This window comes from Scyliorhinus torazame, chromosome 6, assembly GCF_047496885.1.
Source record: "Scyliorhinus torazame isolate Kashiwa2021f chromosome 6, sScyTor2.1, whole genome shotgun sequence".
NCBI classification, from domain to species: Eukaryota; Metazoa; Chordata; class Chondrichthyes; order Carcharhiniformes; family Scyliorhinidae; genus Scyliorhinus; species Scyliorhinus torazame.
Window position 1 is genome coordinate 211,501,765 of NC_092712.1, and position 22,869 is coordinate 211,524,633.

Here is a 22,869-nt window from a genome sequence, read left to right on the forward strand (position 1 = left end):
ATCAATATGTGCCCCTGGAAAAACATGAGGTGGGGGGGAATTTTCCGGCTCTTCTCGCCAGCGGGATCTTCTACTTCTGCCGACGATGAACCCCCACCATGGGTTTCCAGGTGGTGGGGTGGATTCAACGGGAAATCCCATTGATAATGGCGGGACCAGAAGATCCCACCACTGGCCAATGGCGGGCCACCTTCCGCCGCCGAGAAATATACCATGGGGACACAGAAAATCCCCCCCTCCCCCTGAGGAGATGAAAAGATGTTGAATATTACTTCAGAAAAAGCTGAATCGGCACTATCAGTAGTGACAAAGCAATGGACTGAAATGCAGAGTAAAATAGCAAGAGCTGAAGAAGAAAATGAGCAGGTGAAAGAAAAGTTGAATGCTTTCTTTTATTAATTCAAGAGATGTGGCCGTCACTGGCTAGGCCAGGATTTATTGCCCATCCCTAATTACCGTTGAGAAAATGGTAATGAGCTGCCTTCTGGAAATGCTGTAGTCCCTCTGGTGCAGTGCACCCACAGTGCTGTTGGGGAGGGAGTTCCAGGATTTTGACTAGTGACAGTAAAGGAGTGGCGATATATTTCCAAGTTGGGATGGTGCATTTCTTGGAGAGAATCTTCCAGGTATGGTGTTCCCATGTGTCTACTGCTCTTGTCCTTCTAGATGGGAGCAGGCGAGGATTGGATGATTCCGTCTAAGGACCATTGGTGAGTTCCTGCAGTACATCTTGCAGTACACATTACTGCCACTATGTGCTGCTGCTGGAGGGAGCGAATGTTTGTGGGTGGGATGCCCATTGGATGGCGTTAAGCTTCTTAAGTGTTGGTGGAGATGAACTCATCCAGGCAAGTGGAGAGAATTCCATCACACTCCTGATTTGTGCCTTGTCGATAGGCGACAGGCTTTGGGTAGTCAGGAGATGAGTTACTCTCCATAGGATTCCTACCCTGACCTCCTGTTGTAGTCACAATATTTATATGGCTTGTCCAGTTTAGTTTCCAATCAAAAGAAACACCCCAGGTTGTTGACAGTAGGGGATTCAGTGATGGTACTGCCAATTAATTTTAAAGGGTGATGGTTAGATTTGGGTTGGGCATGAATTTTCAAGGATGAGTTAAGAGTTAAATATAGTTCTTAGGGCTAAAGGGAGCAAAGACAGGGAGCGGGAACAGATTACTGAGGTGGATGATCAACCATGATGATAATGAATGGAACAGCACACTTGAAGGGTCGAATGGCCTATTCCAGCTCCTGTTTCTATGTTTTCATGAATATTCTTGCCACTGTCTGCTCAAGCCTGCATATTGCCCAGGTCTTGCTACATTTGGACATGAATTGATTCAGAATCTGAGGAGCCATGAATGGTGCTGAACATTGTGCAGTCATCTGCAAATATCCCCACTTCTGACTTTATGATGGAAAGAAGGTTCATTGATGAAACAGCTGATGGTGGTTGAACCTAGGATGCTACCCTGAGGAACTCCTGCAGTGGCGTCCTGGAGCTGAGATGATTGATGTCCAACCGCCACAACCATTTTCCTTTGTGCCAGGTGTGACCCCAACAAGCAGAGAGTTTTCTCCTTGACTCCCATTGACTCCAGTTTTGACAGGACTCCTTGTTGCCATACTCGGTCAAATGCTGCCTTGATGTCAAGGGAAGTCAACTCTTTTATCCATGTTTGAACCAAGGCTGCTGTGAGGTCAGGATCTGAGTGGCCCTTACGGAATTCAAACTGAACGTCAGTGAGCAGGTCATAGAATCCCTAAAATGCAGAAGGAGGCCATTTGGCCCATCGAGTCTGCATCAAAAATATCATGCAGCTGAAGGAGGAGGATGCATGCCAGGCTTTGTCCGACGAGGAGAATATGTAGGAGGGCCAGGATGGGCAGGACATGTGGTCTGGGCAGCCACAGGAGGCCGCACAATAGGGCCACCACGCAGGGGAAAATCTGATCACCTCCAGGTTCACCAACTAGGGAGCCTGGCGTCTGATAGCTCGAATGTCCGGTTCCACCCACACACGCCACATCCCCCCTCGCTCCTGCACCCCACTCCGTGCTTCCTCCCTGCTTCACTATAGGGTGCTGCCCTGGGTTGGCAGTATAGCGGGTCTGGTCCCTGTGATGGAGGATAATGATGACCCGCTCTGCCATGAGCTCTAGTGCTCAGCTTTGTTTGATTCGGTCAGATTCCTGCCCTCGGTAGCATATTCCACTGTCCGCCCGGTTGATCCCTGCACGTGTGTTGGCCATTCCATGTCATGGTCTTATCGAACCCCTGGGGTGGCGGGGATGGGGATGGTGTCTGGGGTGGAGCAACGGGCCGGCATGCACTGATGGGTCACCGGATAGACTCTACCACATAGAGCCTCCACCAATCTGGCCCCATCCCCTACCACCTCCGAGGGTGACCTCGGACAGGACAGTAGCAACTGGGCAGCACGGAAGCATAATGGTTAGCACAATTGCTTCACAGCTACAGCTCCAGGGTCCCAGGTTCGATTCCCGGCTTGGGTCACGGTCTGTGCGGAGTCTGCATGTTCTCCCCGTGTGTGCGTGGGTTTCCTCCGGGTGCTCCGGTTTCCTCCCACAGTCCAAAGATGTGCAGGTTAGGTCGATTGACGATGATAAATTGCCCTTAGTGTCCAAAAAAGCTAGGTGGGGTTGCTGGGTTACGGGGATATGGTGGATGTGTGGGCTTATGTGGGGTGCTCTTTCCTAAGGGCCGGTGCAGACTCGATGGTCCAAATGGCCTCCTTCTGCACTGTAAATTCTATGATTCTATGATCCCGGGGGTGGCCTCTGACTGCCCTGGGGGCCCTGGCCCGTGTCTATCTCCAACACTTGCGCCCCCCACCACCGGCCTCTCACCGCCCCCACACCCTGTACACCCTCTGCTCCCAGCCCATCCCTCACACTCTTCAGACAGAGGACCATGGCAGTTCGGAACATTGGTGAACAGGGGCGAGATTCTCCGACCCCCGCCAGGTCGGAGAATCGCCGGGGGCTGACGTGAATCCCGCCCCCGCTGGTTGCCGAATTCTCCGGCACCGGACATTCGGCAGGGGCGGGAATCGCGCCGCGCCGGTTGGCGGGCACCCCCTCGCGATTCTCCGGCCGGGTTGGGCCGAAGTCCCGCCGCTAAAATGCCTGTCCCGCCGGCGTAGATTAAACCACCTACCTTACCGGCGGGACAAGGCGGCGCGGGCGGGCTCCGGGGTCCTGGGGGGGGGGGCACGGGGCGATCTGGCCCCGGGGGGTGCCCCCACGGTGGCGTGGCCCGCGATCGGGGCCCACCGATCCGCGGGCGGGCCTGTGCCGAGGGGGCACTCTTTCCCTTCCGCCTTCGCCACGGTCTCCATCATGGCGGAGGCGGAAGAGACTCCCTCCACTGCGCATGCGCGGGAAATCCGTCAGCGGTAGCTAACGCTCCCGCGCATGCGCCGCCCGAATATGTCATTTCCGCGCCAGTTGGCGGGGCACCAAAGGCCTTTTCCGCTAGCTGGCGGGGCCGAAATTCGTCTGGCGCGGGCCTAGCCCCTGAAGGTTGGGGCTCGGCCCCCCAAGATTTGGAGTGTTCTGCTCCTTAGGGGCGGCACGATGCCCGACTGATTTGCGCCGTTTTGGGCGCCAGTCGGCGGACATTGCGCCGAATCCGGAGAATTTCGCCCCTGGTGTTTATTGTGATATACACAGTTATTGTGCCCTAGCCTCTATTGCTAACCTTTTGCTGACCTTTGTGCTTCACCCGTGCCAACTTAACTGGTGTCTAACTTTATAACCTTATGTGAGTTGGTGCCAGGGACACGGTGGAGGTAGTGACTCACCCTGGCTGGCCTGGGGTATTACTGCACAGGAGGTCATTCCGCCCATCATGTCTGTGTCGGGTTTCCACAGGCACAATTTAACTAGTACCACATCCCCAGCCTCTTCCTGTAGCCTTGAATGTTCTTTTTTCAGATAATAATTTAACTCCCTCTTATGTGCCTCAGTTGAATCTGTCTTTGCCACACTCTGAGGCAGTGCATTCCAGATCCTAACCACTAACTGTGTAGAAAAAACTTTTCCTCTTGTCGCCATTACTTCTTTTTCTAATTACATTTAATTTTGTGCCGTCTTGTTCTCGATCCTTGCACCAATGGGAACAGTTTTTCCCTATCTACCCTGTCCAGACCCATCATGATTTTGAATACCATTATCACATCTCCTCTCAGCCTTCTCTTCAGTGGAAATATTCCCAGCTTCTCCAATCTAACCACCTGTAACACATCGAATCATTTTGTTCCATGCAGTTATATCCGTTCCATGAAATCTATGTTGTGTTTGGTGGCGAGGACATTGTAATCGAAAAGAGGGAGAATTGTGAAAAAAGCAACAATGAAGTGACTATAACCACATCAACGGTTGTTGATTAATAAGTTGGTATTTAAAATGAATATTTACATGTTGTTCTGGGTATTGTTATGTGATTTAAACAGACCACAGTGATCTAGATATACAGAATATGACCCACATTCTACTTAATGCATTGACTATGGCTTCATTGTTCATGAGTTATCAATCATAATCCACAGCCCCTCCTTATGTATTCTCTGATGAAAACCTGAATGGTGATTTCTGTCTTACCTTAGAATTTTGCATCTGAATGTTCCTGTAATATTTATTGAAAGGCTCATATCTTTTAACACAATATCAGTGGAAATAGCTACGGAAAACCGGGGTGCTTATTTAACAACACTTCACTGCAAATTGCCTGTCGGCCATTGGAGTCTCATTGCATTTCAAATGCAATATGACACCAAAGCCTTGTCTTGCAAGTAGGAATGCCATTCTTGCCATTTAACCTTGTTTTCATTTCCATAATGATGCAGGGCTTGTTCAATTCAAATATGGACCTCTCAATATCAGTTTAAAATAATTAGCATTATCGACATTCAAGCAATGAGACAAGCTTTTGATAGTGTTTTCCCTTTGAAGGAAATAACTGAACTTTTTTGAGAGAAAACTTTTGACATTTTTAACAGGCGTTCTGTAGCATCCCTCGGTCAGTGTGTACAGTGCCCTTTGACACTTAAAATTCTGAATATGTAAACAGTGCTGTAGCTTTAACATTACTTCTGAAATGACATGTATTCTCAGAGGAGCGTGACAGTGTTATCTTGATGTAAGCCATATTCATTTGCCTACGCTATTGATTATAACAGACAGCAAGGCGTGTTGTTATTCGAACCATTAGCTCTTTATCGGTTCCAGACAACGACCACGCTCTCATTCATGGGCACAACACACCTCGTACTGCCCTGATCATTCTATGGAACAACACACATGTTTAACTTGTACACCGTGCGATCTATGACTATCTTACACAGTGCACCCTGCCACGATCTAAGCACTAAGTGGAGTGATAACGTGGAAAATATCAGCTTTATCTTGATGTACTGAGTTGTATGTGATAATGAACTCTGTGGAGCTCCATGGATCCCTTGCCTGTTATCGGGAACTATCTTAGTTTCTGCAAAGTGGCAATGCCTTAATTCTTAGGTTCTGCTGGTGACTGGCTAGTCTGAAAACTAGGTCAATTTCTCTTATAGTTTTAAATATCTTTTCAGCTAACAGCCCCTGCTGTTTAGCATGGAAGATACATGGCGGACCCACCATCCAGTGTTCCAACCCCATCCACCAAGTTGCTAGGCTTCGAATGCTTTACAAGTGGGGAATCTGGGAAATGATATATTCTTCCTTGACCCTTGTGATACGAATTCCTGTGTCAGATGGCTGGACTGTCTGGTCTTTAAATCCAGGGCAGCTTGTGATCTTCCGTTTGGTGGCCTGGGGTGTCTTTTATATTTTTGGAACTTCTCCAAATATTTGACTTCCACATTGAATAGTGTGAGAAAAAGGGCCCAATGGGATTGGTGACTGGTGTTGGGCCTATTGGGTGTCCACAATACACGTCAATGCCTTTTTCTTTCACTTGAAGCGGCAACTAAGTGGTTTAAGCCAGTGGTAGGCAACCTGTGGCCAGGGGGCTACGTGCGGTCCATCTGGATTCTGAATGTGGCCCATTGCACAACTTGTTGAGTGTTGCCCATGCACACGGTTGCAACATTACGTTGATTTCTGTCCACTAGTTTTCTTCCTACTGGTATGACTGATGTGATGCGCATGTAAAGCAAGGGCAAGTGAAGTGAGGTGCATGTTGATTGCACAGAACATTGACTGTGAGAGCCGTGCATTCCCTCTGCATCCAAAGTGTAAATATGCCTTCTGGTTTTACCATTTGAGGTTGATGATAGTTCTTTAATATACAAATGATTGAGCATTTTCTATAACTCATTATGAAATATTTGGTGTGTATTAAATGTATTTAATCTTATTCATGGGGTAATGGTTAGAGAATGGGATTTCCCATTGAATTCACCCTGCCACTGTCTATGGGATTTCCCATTGAATTCACCCCGCCACTGTCCATGGGATTTCCCATTGAATTCACCCCGCCACTGTCCATGGGATTTCCCATTGAATTCACCCCACCGCTGTCAATGGGATTTTCCGTTTAATCCACCCCACACCACTGGCAAATCTGCAGCGGGGCTGCGCCGTCTGTTGGACCAGATGATCCCACTGGCGTGAACAGTCGTAAGATCTCACCATGTATTTATAGACAATCGAATAAAGTTTGCCAAACCACTTTGCATGATGATGATTCCCCTTTAAGTTCGGATTCCAACCAGTGCATAGCACAAAACAGACACAAAATTATTTTTCAACCATTTATGCTCATTCTCCTGCAAATATTTTTCATGTTAAGTAAGGGCTGTTGCTGTAGCCTACATTTTAAATTCAGTTTGAGATTGAAGGTAGAACTGAAAGGACAGAATTGCTCTCAGCTGGAAGTTTTTTTTAAAAAAAAGGTTGGTTCTTTGGTGATCAGATCGTTGCTACCTTTTCTAATTTAGACCTCAACCACAATTATTTCAGTGTTGTCTGTTTTACTGGAGATTAGAATTAAGGTGTAACAATCATGGGAAACAAACAGTTTGCTCCATTTTTTTAAAGCAAAGTCAAAATGAAACAATGTTATCTATTGTGTAGCCAGGCAGAAATGTATTTATTTCCAAAAGTTGAAACTTTTTGAGAGGACTGAATGCCCGTTGCCTGTGTGTACCTCGTTATTCCGGTTAGGATTGTCCTCTTGTAAAAGTACTTAACATTCAAGCGAGATGGCAGAGTGAATTGGGCTCCTGCCTGCATCAGACTGAATGCAGGCTATTTCTTGAAGGAAATACTGCAGCCTTCTGGACTGCGTCTCTTTCTCGAGGGAGAGGCTGCCGTAGTCCCACCCACCAGCGAGAAGGAGGAGGAGGAGGGGAGAGGGGTGGGGGGTTGAATGAAAGACAAGACAAGCCCTAAACACCATGTCACTCTGTGAAGGAGATAGCAGCAACAAGGCTGGAAGGCTGGTGGAAACACAGAAAGCTTAAGAGGAAGCCAGGACTGCAGAGATTTTAAAGCCCGCTGTATTATCTTCCTCATCCTTCAAAGTAATCGGAGTTGCTGTGGGCACTTACCAACTGACATTTTGGCAATCATACTTTTATCAAATAGCAAGGATTGTATACGTTTTTTTTAAAGAAAGGAAGGACACGCTCCGACAGAACTCTGAATCCAAAGGAAAAATCTTTCAGCTGTATTTAAACTGGCACGCAGCAGAAGGCAGAGAAGTCCCGAAAGCCTCATCAGTCATTGACACTGTCAGGAATAGTGGTTTAAGAGGAAGAAGGGCCTGGGGCACTACACGCTGTCAGCGAGTTCCCTACACCGGCGATAAAGATTCCATCTACATGGGCAAACGTTTGGAACAGCAGCCAATGTACCCTCAGTACACTTACTATTACCCTCATTACCTCCACACAAAGGTACTGTACGCAAGCACTCGATGTATTTTTTTTCCAGTATTTTATGCAGATTTTATGCACTTACTGAAAGATGAATGACAAGTCACCTACCGAGTATTGTGAATTATGTTCTTTTTTAAAAACCTCTCTTCAACCAAGTGTCCTGCAGGCAGAACTATTAGCCTAAATAGGTACTTGAAAGAGAAAGGTCTGTTGTTATAGATTTGCCTGTTTATAGGATTAACACTTTTTTGAACGATGCTAATTGAAACCCTTTATTGCTCTCTGTATGAAAGATAGATTTCACTTGCTTTGATTTTAAAATAAATTGTTTGCCCCTTTTTGTTTAATGGAAGTATCCCAGCCACTGGCGGCTGATTCTTCGGGTGACATCTCATTTACCTGTTAGTTGAGCTGCCGGGAAGGCCTGCGTGTTTTTCTTTTTTAGCTACAAATTTGACCGCAGCTGGTGACACTTTGATTTGATTTATAATTTTAATGCATTTTACTTCCCTGTTGCCAGTGGCAACTCTTTTAGACAGTACGTATTACATACTGCTTTCCCAAAGTCTGTCTGGCTTCGCTCATTGTGCAATCCAGCTGGTTTTATTTCCCTCACTATACAGCATTTTACAAGGTTTTTCTTTCCCCCTTCAAGGTCGATTTCCAGAGAATGTGATCTCTGCGAGCGTTCAGCCTCCACCCTGTTGGCTGCTCTGGGTTGTTGCTGGCTGCTCCAGTGCCTGCAGTCCTGTGTTGTTAAAGCCTTGAATAAAATATACCAGTAAAATCCTCCCTTTATAATTGTTGTCTTTTTTTAAATCTCCATTTTCCGTTTTTTTAAATGTCTCAGAGCAGGGGGGGGGGGGGGGGGGGGAATCACAGTCCACAGTCCACAAAGTAACCGAGAGCGCTTGCTAACAGAGTAGAAGGAAAACATCTGGTTTTTATTAACTGGAAAGCTAGTCATCAGCTCCTAGGCCATTTTAATAATACCAGCTGAGGTTCCAGTTCAACTGCAATTGTAGCAGGGCTTGGTCTGGGTCTAGGATCTTTATTTCCCAGCCCTCTCTCCAGGGATAGGGAGACTCTTTACTCACTTTAGTAGTTTGAATACTGCCAGCTTTTAGATAAACCAATCTTGCAATTTCTGACTGGATTAGAAAATTACAGTTACATTTTGTCATTGTTTCACTGTTTTTGATGATCAGTGACTGGGATGTCTCCATGTGTGTTGCTAATTTTCATCTACATGCCATCAGTTCCTCCGATTCCTAGTTATTTCTTTTTCAAACATCTTTTGGTGGTCATGGTTAGTTGCGTGCAGAGTAAAATCTGGTCTTCCAGACAGTGGCCATTCATTGATTAGATTCCCTATTCTAATTAGAAGAGCTTTTTTGTGTATGTTACTCCAGTCGTTGTAAATAAATACCTTGAGTTTTTCTTCAGCTCTTTTTGATTGAATGCTACTGACAGGCTAAAAACCTAAGAGAGCTGTTGTGCAACACACTTAAGACAGCATGGTTTAAATTGTAAGTAAGCTGGCTTTTAGAGGTCAAGAATGCCTTGCAATGAAGCACATTGAGAATCTTCTTGGCACTTAAAGGCACCATATGTGGATAAATGTATTTTTACATGAACCCCATTTCTGCAGTTTTTGTATCTGAGGAATGGTTGCTAATTGTGTGCATGTATTTGATGATTTATTAATACCTGAAATATTACTTTGAACAACATTATATGCAATTTTGGAAACAGAAATGTGACTTTAAAATGAGCACCTAATAGCCAATAACTGATGCAATGATCATTGCACAGCCTGTTTTAATTTTGTAAAAAAATCTATAAAGTATGTTTCCGCATGCAGGATGCATGGCTCTGCTTTTTAAAATCATTTTATAATGTTTGTTGGAAAGGATAGGGATACAAATTCCCCTCCTCCCCTTCCCATGAGGTAGACAGTCATGCTGGTTTTGTACATTGCATGTCTGGACTGTGGTGTTCCAGTTCTATGATTCAGCTTGTACTGTATAAAGCAAAACCAATGATACCATTGATTCAAAATGGAATGTGTGTTCTCTACAAGTGCGCTGCTTTCTGATTTGATGGCCAGTGATTTGTTATGGTCTGACATTGGCATGTTGAAGTTGCCGTCAGTTGGCAACACTGTTATTGTTGCTCTTAGTAGTACACATTTAGTGTTAGCTGGTGTTTCAAGAAGGACAGTAGGTTCGGCCATTTTGCAACATGTATAAATTGAACCAGTCGCAGAACGGCTTTATCGTGATTGGTTCCAGTCAAACAAATTAAGGAGAGTTCAGCGTTTTGTCTTGGAACCATGTTGATTCTCATAAAGCAGCGGGACATTTTATTTTTCAATTTGAGCATGTTACTTCAGAGAAAAAAAAATCAGTCTGCAACTCTGACCTTTGTTAATCTGGTGGTCTTGTTTATCAATATCCTGTAATAAAGCCGATGTCACAATACTCTCATTTTAATATAGGCCACGTGCAAGCTAATTTTATAATGAAATCGGCATTCTAAAGTAGTCCGAGCTCTCAGTTCCTGATTTGGTCTTTGAGCAAAATATTCCAACACATTCTTGCGGAACGTTAAACAGCTTCCTGTGTACTCTCCTGAGTACTGTTTTGGAAAATCTAAACACGGCCTAAAATTTTAGATGTATTACAATTATGGTGCTGTTTTGCTAAATAAATAAATGCAGTTGGTACCATAGCTAGTTATTTTTCCAGGTCAATTTTTACTGGAAAATATCACTGCTGCGAGCCAGCTAGTTTGCCTGAGCTAAGGGGAGTGACCTATAGGCCAACTCTGAATGGGCGGGGGCGGGGGGGGGGGGCTGATAATGGTGGCTATAGGGCTGGCTGATGAAGATGACCCCAGGCTGAGAAAAGAGTAAGCTTGAGTAATCCTAACTTGCAAGATTTGAATTTATTTAAGGAATCAGACAGGTTGAATTTAGGAACTTGTGATCCTGATTTTGACAAGTTGAAATATCATATTTTAAGGTGCACTTAAGAACAGAAAAAAACTTCTACATATGTTGAACACCTGAAACAAAAGCAGAAAATACCAGGCAGAACATCCTATCCAAGAGTACTAAAGGTCTGCAACTGAAACATTAACTGATCCAGGAACTGACACACATGTTGTCTGTTTGTAGAATTTTCAATTTTTATTGAATTTGTACTGTCTGTTACAATTAGAATTAGACCATTATCAAATGTTTTAAAGTCATTTTGTCATTTTGACATTCTAAAGTCAGGATGAAAGCTTTGAATATACCCCTTTGCAGGTCTAGAATATGGTGGTGCAATGTCATTGCCAATGATAGATCACTACATTGTGTCTCTTTGCTCTAAATTTGCAAAGTATAATTTCTTTGGCCTTGTTTCTCTGAGCGTTCTGTGTATTTTCCCCTGTCAATTTGACTTGTGTTGCCCACAGAAGCTAGCAGACAGACGTTGAAAAGTTGCTGAATAAAAACTGTATGTACACAGAATTTAAAACAAACACTTGTTGCACTGACATGCTGTCTAATTTGAAGCTAATGCACAAGAAGTGTCAATGTGTGTGTGGCTATGATTTGATTTGATAACCTGTGTCACTTCTGTAGTGTCAAGTCACTGAAGACCCCCTATTGTCTGCTCATTTTGCAGTCTGATTACTTTTTACCACATTTGATATATCCCCTGCTCCACCATCTGGACTCACAGAAGGATCTTGGTGCAGGGATTCCAAATACCAGCCAACCTGACAAGGCTCCATTGCCTTGTGTTATTCAGATTGTGTTTAGTGCCGAGCGTGGAGCTGGGTCAGATGGAGGGAGCAATTCATCAAGCAAGCACAAATTTCAAACTGCCTTCTCTAGCCATCTGCAGCCTGGAGTGCAGCCAGGACTGGACGGGACACACAGATGCTCTCAGCCTATACAGTATATTCAGAATTACCGTAAAATATAAGCACATTATCTTCTGAACTGAAGGTTCTGGAGTCGAACTGTTCCCCGTCAACTGTAGGAAGGTCACTCATCTAAAATTAAAGCTTGAAAAATACACAGTATTTACAAACCCAATGCAATTAACTTTAAGATAAAAATGCAAAACCTTTTTTGCTACTATATTTCCTGTTTTGAAGGGATGATGGGATCGATCGGAATGTACTCCACAATCTGCGTGATGGGGTCATTTTTTTTGTCTGTTTGGAAAATATTCTGAGACGAAAAGGATGAGAAGTCTTATTCCATTTTTATTTTTAAGATTGTGTGCAGCTCATCGGGTTTGGAGGATGTATATTTAGTGACTTAAAAGACTAGATATTTGTTTGTAAAAGCATGTGACTATCATCCATCCAGTGCATGCAGAAGACATTTGAGGTTTTTGAAGGTTTTCTTCCTCCACACCATAGTTGTAAAAACAACCTCACTCCTTCAAACTTTGCGTTAAAATTAATTTTTAAAAGTGCCTTCCCTAACAGTACAACCAAAATGGTTGGTTTATAGACGCTTGAGGTTTTGGAGATGTTAAAATGGATGTGAAGTAAAATAAGATGAATCAACATTCAAGGTGGTGATTTCTGATCTGGATAATCTTCAATTATAAAATGTGGAAGGTCTGTACTGAAATACAATGTTGACATGAATTTTAAATTTGCCCCTTATAGTCTGCGTTCGTTTACAAAATAACTTAATTCTGAGAATTCTGTGCTTTGGCTTCTGTAGAATGTTTTTCTAGCACAGTAGCATAGTAGTTAGCACAATTGCTTCACAGCTCCAGGGTCCCAGGTTCGATTCCCGGCTTGGGTCACTGTCTGTCGGAGTCTGCACATTCTCCCCGTGTGTGCGTGGGTTTCCTCCGGGTGCTCCGGTTTCCTCCCACAGTCCAAAGATGTGCAGGTTAGGTGGATTGGCCATGATAAATTGCCCTTAGTGTTGGGTAGGGTTACTGGGTTATGGAGGTAGAGTGGACGTGTGGGCTTGGGTAGGGTGCTCTTTCCAAGAGCCGGTGCAGACTCGATGGGCCGAATGGCCTCCTTCTGCACTGTAAATTCTATGATTCTAATCATACTATGTCCTTTGCACAAGATGGTGGAAAAATCTTGGGTGGGAGGGGACAGAGACAACATCATCCAACATCCTCTTTGATTTGTGTTCTCAGGATGGAATGCTTCTGATTCCGTCAGGGACTATTTAGAAACTCAATTTCCAAAGTTGGAAGATATATATCCATGACTCACAAGTAAATTTGATTGTCAGTTGGGCTTGCGAGAAGCTTAAATAAAGTCACAATTAAGAAATTCAATGGGCGTGAAAATCACAATATGTAGAGGCATTTAAGCTGTCCTTCTGTCAGACTATCTGCAGTAAAATATGCCTGTTTTAAATCTGAAGAACTCCCTTTCTAACTACAACAATTTTCATGTAGCACTTGTATTGCAGTCAAACATATCGTGAGGAACATTAAAAACAAAACCGGACTCACATAAGGAGATATTACAGCTGCTGACCAGAGGTAGGTTTGAAAGAGCATTTTAAATGAGGAAAGAGAGGTTCAGAGACAGAGGACATTCTCAAATCGGGCCGTAGTAACATAATGCACCTCCACCATTGGTACAGTGATTAAATTTTGGAATGCCCGAATTGAAGGAGCTCAGATGCCTGGGACAGATGTAGGGCTGGAGGGGATTATAGAGATTGGGAGTGATTTGAAATCAATGGTGAGAATTTTTAAATTGAGATACTGCTTAGCTGGGAGCCAATATAGGTCAGCAAGCATGGGGGTAATGGATTAACAGAATTTTGTGTGAGTTAGGACACAGGCAGAAGTTTTAGATGACCTCAAGTTTAGGGAGGGTAGAACATGGGAGACAGGCCAGACGTGCATTGGTGCAGTCATATATAAGTGTCAAAGACATGGATGAGATTTTCAGCAGTTGAAGGGCAGAGTCGGCAATGTTGCGGAGGGGTAAGTAGGCAGCTTTAATGATGGCTGGATATATGCTTGGAAGCTCATGTTTGGGTCAAATATGACACCAAGGTTTAGAACTGCCTAGTTCAACCTCCAACAAGGAGAGAGATGGCTTATGTTGTAGACTGAAGACAATGGCTTCAGTCTTCCCAATATTTAGTTGGTGGAAATTTCTGCTCACAAGTGTTTGAGAATTCAAAGACCAGGGAGCGGTTGAGAAAGGTGGTGGTGAGGCAGAGCTAGGTCTTGTCAGCGAACATATGGCGACTGATGCAATGTCTGGATTTTGCAGCCCCTCTCCCGCGGATGTGTTTTCAGCTAGGGTTGGTGTGCGGGGTTGGGGGGGGGGGGGGGGGGTGGAAAGGGTCGCACGTAAAATATGTTGAGTAGCTAGCTGTTGCAGTGAGCAATGTGCGCCCGTGTAAAATTCTGCACTTTGTTTATGGATTGTGTTCCCAAGGGGTAGTGTGCAGGTGAGAAACTGAAGTTAGAGAAGATACCAAGGTGATAACACCACCGTTGGTGCTTTAGCAAGCCAAACAGATTAGAAAATTTGCAGTTAAATTTGATTTTAACCTGGTGACATATGTCAAAAACAGATTATCGAAAGGGATCCATCAGAAACTAAAACCCCACTCTTCCAGTCTAGCGTTAGAGAGGTTCTCGATTAATCATTGGTGAGGAGGCCTTCATTATGACAAAGAAAAGGTGTTCTGTAAATAGAAACTCAGTGATGAATTGCTGAACCTGGAACTGATCCCAGACATAAAATTAACAAGAACCTGGAGTGGGGGCGGTCATCCAAGCAGGGTAAAATTTCCATTTCAGTGCTTCAGGAATGTGTGTATTTTGAAAATTGGCCAGGAAGTAGTTTTCTTAAAATATATTTTCTATCATAATTTGTTTAAATCGAGTAAGTTTGGTCATACCAACTCATTTCACTCCTTAACTCGAGTGTTAAGATACTGGCAAAAGTCCTGGTAACCTGTATGGAGCCATGTCTTCCGATATAATTTCGGAAGATCAGACAGGCTTTATCAAATGTAGACAGTTATTGGCCAATGTCCGATGTCTCTTGAACATTGTCCTATCCACCTCATCTTTTCGGGAACCTGACATAATAGTATCTTTGGATGCAGAAAAGGTATTTGATAGCGTGGAGTGTAACTACCTTTTTGAGGTCTTGGATAGTTTCTGTTTTGGCCTCAAATTCTCCTCCTGGGTTCTTTTCATGTACAATTCCCCGAAAGCCAACATCTGCACAAATATAACCTCCTCCGAATACTTTACGCTGGGCAATGGCACTAGACAGGGCTGCCCCTTTCTGCATTGCTCTTCATGATGGTGATTGAACATCTGGCGATAGCGCCGAGGTCGTTGAGAGGGGAATACACCGAGAGGGGGAGGAGCACCGGATCTCACTATATGCAGATGACCTACTTTTATATATTACGGATCCTGTCTCCTCAATAGAAAACATCATGAAGATACTCACGCGATTTGGCACATTCTCAGGCTATAAACTAACATAGTAATGTGAGTGATTCCTAGTAAACTCAATGGCCAGAGGGGCTCAGCTTGGTTCGCTGCCCTTTTGCCTCTCGCCTTCTAATTTTCGATATCCGGGGATCCGCGTGGCCCATAACTGGGCCTTGCTCCTCAAACTGAACTTCTCAAGACTCATCAGCAAGATCAAAATGGACTTAGAGGTGGAATAATCTCCTCCTGACTCTAACGGGCAGGATCCAAACTGTTAAGATGAATGTGCTACCTAGGTTTCTGTTCTTATTTCAAAGTATCCCCATTTTTTTGCCCAAAGCATTTTTGATTACGGTTGACAAATTAATATTGGTGTTTTTCTGGGCAGGGAAGTGTCCAAGAATCTGCAGCGCTCTGCTGCAGAGACACAAAGGATCGGAAAACTTGGCCCTCCCCCATCTGCTGCTTTATTACTGGGCTACCAACATGCAGAAAATCCTACAATAGCTGTCTGATCCAAAATCAAAATAGAGTAGATTAGAGGCACCATCGTGTGCCACAACCTCCTCCCTACACTCCATAATCACCGCTCTACTGTCCTTCTCCCCGGTAGGTCTTTCCTCAACTGTGGTGATTTCGTGCCTCAGGATTTGGAAGCAGTTTCGGCAGCACTTTAATCTACTCTCACTGTCCTCACTTGCCCCGATATGTGACAACCACCTGCCGTGCCTTTGGACTTGGATCCAAAGTTCAGGTCCTAGAGAAGGGAAGGTCTGGTACACTTTGGGGATTTATTTATAGATGGAAGTCATGCCAGCCTTGAAAAACTCTTCAGGCAGATACAATCTGTCCGGTCCCAACCTTTTTTGTTTCTTTCAAATTTGGGATTTCTCACGTTTGTAAGTTTTTTTTCGTTCTTCCTCGGGGGGGCCCCCCTTCTTCCCTGCTGGAAAAAGGTACTGGTCGTATCACAGCAAGGGAGAGGGTCAATTTCAGATCTGTACAGCCATATTCTATCTTTGGTTCCTGCCCCTTTGAATAGAGTATATGAGAAATGGGCTGCTTACTGAGGAGGTTTGGAGAGATGCCCTCTACAGGGTGAATTCCAGACTGAGTTTGATTCACTTCAAAGTGCTACATCGAACACATTGGACGAAAGCAAGGATGAGTGGATTCTTTCAAGACAAAGTGTGACCGCTGTTCGCTTACATCGGCTAACCGCAAACATGTGTTTTGGTCTTGTCCTAAGCTTGCTGGATTCTGGGCTTTCTTTTTTGACACAATATCCAATATTTTGCAGACAACCTGAGAACCGTGCCCACTGGTTGCAATATTGGCAGTTTCAGATTCCCCAGGTGGGATTCTCCGAGCCTGCGCCGGGTTGGAGAATCGCCGGGGAAGTGGGAAATTCCTGCCACGCCGCTCCGACTCCGGGCCGCGATTCTCCGGTGACGTGGTGGACGTCCGGGGGCGGGGGGAATCTGACACTAGGGGGGGGGGGGGGCCTCTACAGGGTCAAGGCACGTGATCAGGGCTTCCGATCGGCGGGCGACCGTGATCTGGAAGGAGCCTACCTCATTCCGCGCGGGCCCGCTGTTAGGTCTCTGACGTGTTGCTCCGTGCCGGCGCGGAGACGGCAACCACTCGCATGCGCCGGTGGGGAGACGGCCGTCGCGCGCATGCGCAGACCTGTGCAGGGCTGCCTTCCAGCGCCGTGCTCGCCCCCTGAAGACTGGTGAATTGCTGGGCCAGGAGGCCCATTGACGTGTGCGTACACCACTCCGGTGTTTACGCCGGCGTCAACACTTGGCCGGGATTTCGGAGAATCCTGGCTCCCGTCTTTATACTTGGGCGTGAGGGCGGACGTTCTTGCCTTCGTCTCCTTAATAACCAGGAGGTGTATATTGCTCAACTGGAGATCCCTCTCCCCACCTGGATGGAAGACTTGATGTTGATCTTACATCTGGAATAGGTCAAGTATACCATCAGAGGTTCAGTGGGGAGGTTCTGTCAGAGATAGTGGCCATTCATTTCTTTCTTTAAGGACCTGGACATGTTAGAGGGCTGTGTGGGGGGGAAGAGTAGAGGGAGGTAGGTTTGTATTTGGTAGTTTATGAAAGTTATATTGTATGTTTATTTTTGGCAATATGTATATTACAGTTTATATTCAATAATTAAATAAAATGTTTATTAAAAAAAAAATAAAGTCTGATTTTGGGAGGGAATCTCCATTTCATCTGTGGTGGGACCTGCTGTGAGCGAGAACACAAAGTTCGGCTTTGCAGAACAAAGGTCCATGCAATTGAGGCGACACTGGAAAGTCCCAGCCCCAAACCAGGACGGAAGATTTTGCCCTACATGTGCAGATACCTCTTTCAGATTAATACGAGGATTAGACCATTGTTGAACCTTGTCTTCAAGTATACCTTTAACTAAATAAGCTTTCCAACTCTGGTATTAGATCCAATGGATTTTTTGAAGGCCTTAGCTAAAATTAAAGTGATGAACCCTGAAAGAAGTGAAGTTAAATTATGAGAATAGAGAGCAGCTTCTTTTCATGACGATGCTCGTGTCGAACCAATAACTGGCTGGAGCTATGCTTACTAGAAAGTATTGGATGAAGCTCAGTAAGCAGTTCCATAAGATCACACTTCACTGTTGTTTTTGTAGTAAACCAAATTTATGTGGCTTTTTCACAGTCTGTGTGATTACATTCATTTTACTGCACCAAACCAGTTCTGTAGATGTCACAGGGTGAATAAGGGTTGTAATCTGACAGAGTGGATTGTCCACCCATTATAGAATGCAGCCAGTCAATGGAATACAAATCATCCCGGTTTGATAAGTGAGTAGATGATCCCCTTCTGCCAGATTACTACCCATATGGCCAAAAGAAAAATTCGACCTCCACGTCTATTCTACAAATCATGTAACTGCCATTCATATCATCTACATTTTCCAGGCAAACCAAAAGGTGTTCTCTTATTTTTCGCAGAAGTATCTACAAAGATCATTGAAAAACATGGCGAAGAGGACAAACCTTGCTCACCGAGGAGGCTTTTCTCTTTGATGAACTAGAGCATGAAACTGTCCAGTAAAAGCATCGGTGGCTCTGAAGCGAAAAGCTAACTGTTGTACGGATTAGCATGCCAAGCTAAAGTTTATTGAAGTTAAAATGTTTTTTGCAGCCATTTTGTGGAAGTGCAACATTTCAATTTAGCCTGCAATGAAGAACCTTTTGAGAAAATGGGAAGAAGAAGAAAATGTGAAGAAACTGCCCTTGCTGCTCCACTGAACCCTGCCATTTGGGATGGCCACTATCTTCAAGAAGGCTGCAGCAGCAGTTCCTGAACCATGTAGTTGTCAGCATGTGGCATTGGGAACCAGGCAAGAGGTTCATCACCTGCTGAGATCCACTGCATCAGACCTTGAATACTAGGCCAGTTTGGCTGGATGAGTGGAGAGTGCACCTTGAACACATTTATAAAGTCAAATGTACGGATATATTTCTTAAATCAACCTAAATAAAGTGCCTCACTCAGTACATTAGCATTGTATTGCAAGTGTGGTAAAACATAGGTCGATGCTCATAAATCCGGACAGTGACTTCCCAAATTGAGCTGGGCTATTGAAGAAAGATTAGAAGGTGGCCACTGTTGCACAGTCGCGCTCATCAATAAGAATGGCCTGAAAACTGGTTGTTTTGTTGCCTAAATTGAAGGGAAGAAATAACATAAATTAATTAGATAAAGTGGAATTTTTAAATTGTTTGTTCAGGGGATGTGGGTGTCGTTGACTGGGTCAACATCTGTTGTTCATTCCTAATTTCCCTTAAACTGAATGGGTTGCTAGGCCACTTCACGGGGAGAGTCAACCACATTGTTGTGTGGGTCTGGACTCACATGCAGTCCAAACCAAGTAAGGATGGCAGGTTTTCTTCCCTAAAGGACATAGTGAATCAGTGGGTGTTTATGACAATCAACAACGATTTCATGGTCATCATTAGATTATTATTACATTTCACCATCTGCCGTGGTGGGGTTTGAATCTGGGTCCCCAGAATATTATCCTGGGTCTCTGGATAATAGTCCAGTGACAATGCCACTGCCTCCCCTTAATTACATTAACCTAATATCTTATATGACTCTCTGAAGCAACTCGATATATGTAGTGAATTACTTTGAAGCACATTGAGTAATGTGTAGGTAAAAACAGCATATTGTTACATAAAGTGTGTGGTCAATTCCAACCCCATGTTCCCCAGAGTCTCAACAGAAGTGAATTAACCAATAATTCTCAAAAGTCCCAAGGTCTTTGGCCTTTGGCTGCCCAATAATTATAGTCACCAGGTTTGCAAGTTGAAACACAATTAATTACTGTTTATTTATATCAAGAACAATCATGAAATATGCAATGAACATCTGGGTAACTACTACCCACTTTAACCACCCCACACACACCAGACAGACAAACACAAGAGGGTGGAAAGAGGTAAAAATAATAAGGATGAAGGTCAAAAGGTAAGAGACTTTGCTTAAAATGGTAATTCTTTAGCACACTTTCCTCACAGGATACTGGTTGATCAAAGTCTGGTTTACAGCTGGTAATGGTCTTCTTTGCTGAGTCATCATTCAGGGTCCCTGCAGGCTAGAAAACACGGTACTTACTGACAGCAGGCTTTCTGGAGAAAAGATGTGTATTTCTTGTAAAACTGGACCTTCAGCTCGAAATTCATTTTCAGGCCTATATCTTCCATAGAGACAATGTATTTCACATCAAGCCTTGATTTCAGCTCATGGTTTGATTTCAGGTCTTTGCAGTTTCAAGAGAATGACAGTCAGATTTGCTGGAGTGAGAGTTAGCCCTCACCGAGGCCTTCTGCAGAGGTTAAGTTCGATATTTTCTAGAGATAGATAGGTAGATCCCTCCCTTCAGGCTGCAGTATCAAAAGTGGAACTAAAATGGAACCTCATGACTCTGAAACATTCCAGTAGGATATTATCCAATCCCCACCTGTTACCGGGCAGAGCACAGCCTTTTAGGCTCATTCATTGGCTACCTACCAAATTAATCAAATAGAGTCTCAGCCAATCCATGTAATTGGTGTTGATTAGTCTATGCTCTCATGTTCAAACCAGCACAGACTTCTTCTTTAATTAAAGGCATAGACCACTGCTTCCTTCTGCTTGAATTAAACACACATGTCCATAAATGATCCATGGACCAAAAATGTAACGGCAAAAATAAAAGAAAGGGGAAATAAGGGAATAAACAAGAACAATCAGGAAGGACACTTACATTATATTTTATTCTCGGTGAGATGAATGAGCAGTTAAACTATTGATAGTTTTGACTAGGGGATGAATGTTGACAGGACACCAAGATAATAACAGACAATCATTAGGAAGTGAAATATCAAATAAAATATTATACGGAGGTCAATCAAAAACTAATACAGGTATGGAAGAGATGTAGCATGATGGTATGCTAAGTGAAATGTGTGATATTGCATTGCACTTATGATCCTAAATATTACAAAGGGAGGAAAATGAATTCTTGCCCTCACTGTGTTTTTATAGTACATATACATATAAGATGTTCTAGCTATCTTTTACTGTCCATTTTTTTGATTTGGACCTGCTGCTTGATAGTGATATAAGAACAGACGGGGAAGAATTCAATTAAAAAATGTCTAATTTTGGGTAAGTTTGGTGGGGTGTTTCTCGCCGGCCCTTTGGGTGAGAACTACATAGCTATTCAACCACACTAAGGGTCTGATCTAACCAAATGGGAACAGAGTCCCACAGGGAGTGCATTCAGCCACATGTTTCCCGAAGCCCGCAGTGCTGAGAAACACCCCGCTACCTAACACCCATCTAGTGAGATATGGGACCACAGTTGGGAACACACACCTGAGGCCACACTTATCCCCGTTTTCTGCACTGAGGAGCTTTGCTCACCAGGACTCCTCAGCGAGCGAAAGATCGGGACGCCATTTTTAAATGGTCTTCTGATCTTCCGAGCTCCCAACGCAACCCCCCCTAAGCCCCAACTCACTATAAAGGGGCCCCCGGGCCCCTCTGTACCCCCCATCCACATCAGCACAGTGCTCCCCATGGCCCGGTTGCTGCCAACAGTGCCAGGGTGCCACCCTGTCCAGAGGGCAAGAAGCCGGGATGCCTACAATCCCCTGGGAAACCCTCACGAGTGCCGTTCCGTCTGGCCCCTGTTTGTCGAGACCAGCGCTGAACGGTGCTTCCCCGAGGTCTCCAAGGTGAAAGGAATGGATCCCAACGCCTTTAGCGTGAGACTAGCTGTCACACTCTAAAATGCAGATTTGCCAAAAAGTGATCCTGCCCACAATGAGTGGGCTTCACATTGTGATGTCTCATGAGATCATGTTAGATCTTGCGAGGCATGGCGAGCCGGGTAGATCCTGGGAGTGGGGTAGCCCGTCATTTGCCCACCACGTTACGCTGTGGCGAGCTGCTTTTTGGGAACAGTGTGGCCAGTGGATTGCAGCCCGAGTCATTATTTTTGTCCCTGTGGAGTTTCTCCCCAGTGAAGTCCACACTTAGGAATATTTTCATCACTGAGGAGTTGAACTCGCCAGCAAGTCCGGCTCCTCATAGATCAGTTGGCCATTTTGAAAAGGTGTCCCGCGCTCTCAGTGAGCTTGAGGTTCTCACACTCACTCACCCCCCACCCCCACACCCAAGGGCAATGTCACCTGCTGCCCACATGGGCATTATGTCCCCCCCCAAGTGAGGTCACCCCCGCTATGGGATCGCTGAGGCCCCCCCCCCCCCCCATTTGCAGGCCTCTCCACTCCACCCTTCACCCCCAAACCTTTTATTAGGCCCTTTCATACCCGCCATTCATCCCCCACCCTTCATACCCCCACTCATTCCCCTTTGCATGGGCATGGCTCCCCTCAGGCCCAGACCCTTGGCAGTGCCAGTCTAGCACCAAGGCAACCTGGCAGTGTCAAGGTGTCCGGGTATCAGAGGGAGAGCCAGGGAGCCACCCTGTCCCAGACCACCTGGAGTCTCCAAAGTGCTAGGAGACCTCCCTAGATGCCATGATGCCTAGTCCACGTTTGTGTGGACCCGTACTAAACAGCGCCCGGTCATGGCCTCACTGAGGAGGCCTTTGGTTCTCGACGGCTGGGGGAATATGGTGCAAGAATATTTAAATGAACCTAATGGGTCTTTTAAATATGCTGATCTGGATCTCGCCCAGATCACGATGTCTTGCGCCGTTCAGGTGAATCTTGCGAGACTCCCCAGTGTCGAGAATCTCTCGTCACGTCACCAAGTTGGGCGCAATGAGGCCGGTTAATCGCGCCCTTTATGTTCAACTCATCTTCTATGATGGCAACAAGATTCTACTTAAAAAAAACATTTGGTCCTGTTATATTTTTGACTGTGGAGCAGCTATTTGGAATAAGCTTTGCTGCTGGTGAAGGATCTACTTGTCATAATTACATTCTGAGCTCTAAT

The 22,869-nt window shown here is 44.9% G+C and overlaps 1 protein-coding gene and 1 long non-coding RNA gene across 8 annotated transcripts in view; both read left to right on the forward strand.

Moving 5' to 3' along the window:
* LOC140425249 (RNA-binding motif, single-stranded-interacting protein 3) overlaps positions 1-22,869 on the forward strand; it is a 2,012,293-nt gene that overhangs the window by 1,105,464 nt on the left and 883,960 nt on the right. Inside the window, exon 1 of one of the 7 annotated variants that reach the window (XM_072509363.1) lies at positions 7,402-7,922. The exons of 5 other annotated variants lie outside the window; for them this stretch is intronic. In XM_072509363.1, coding sequence (XP_072365464.1) covers positions 7,848-7,922 — 75 coding nt within the window. In that variant the 5' untranslated portion in view covers positions 7,402-7,847. Of the gene's footprint in view, positions 1-7,401; positions 7,923-22,869 lie in introns of those variants that run through there. One more of the 7 variants, XM_072509364.1, reaches the window with a different exon arrangement.
* On the forward strand, positions 13,286-18,922 carry LOC140425254 (uncharacterized). The gene is made up of 2 exons (XR_011947801.1): positions 13,286-13,432; positions 18,363-18,922. It is a non-coding gene; the product is annotated as an uncharacterized lncRNA (long non-coding RNA).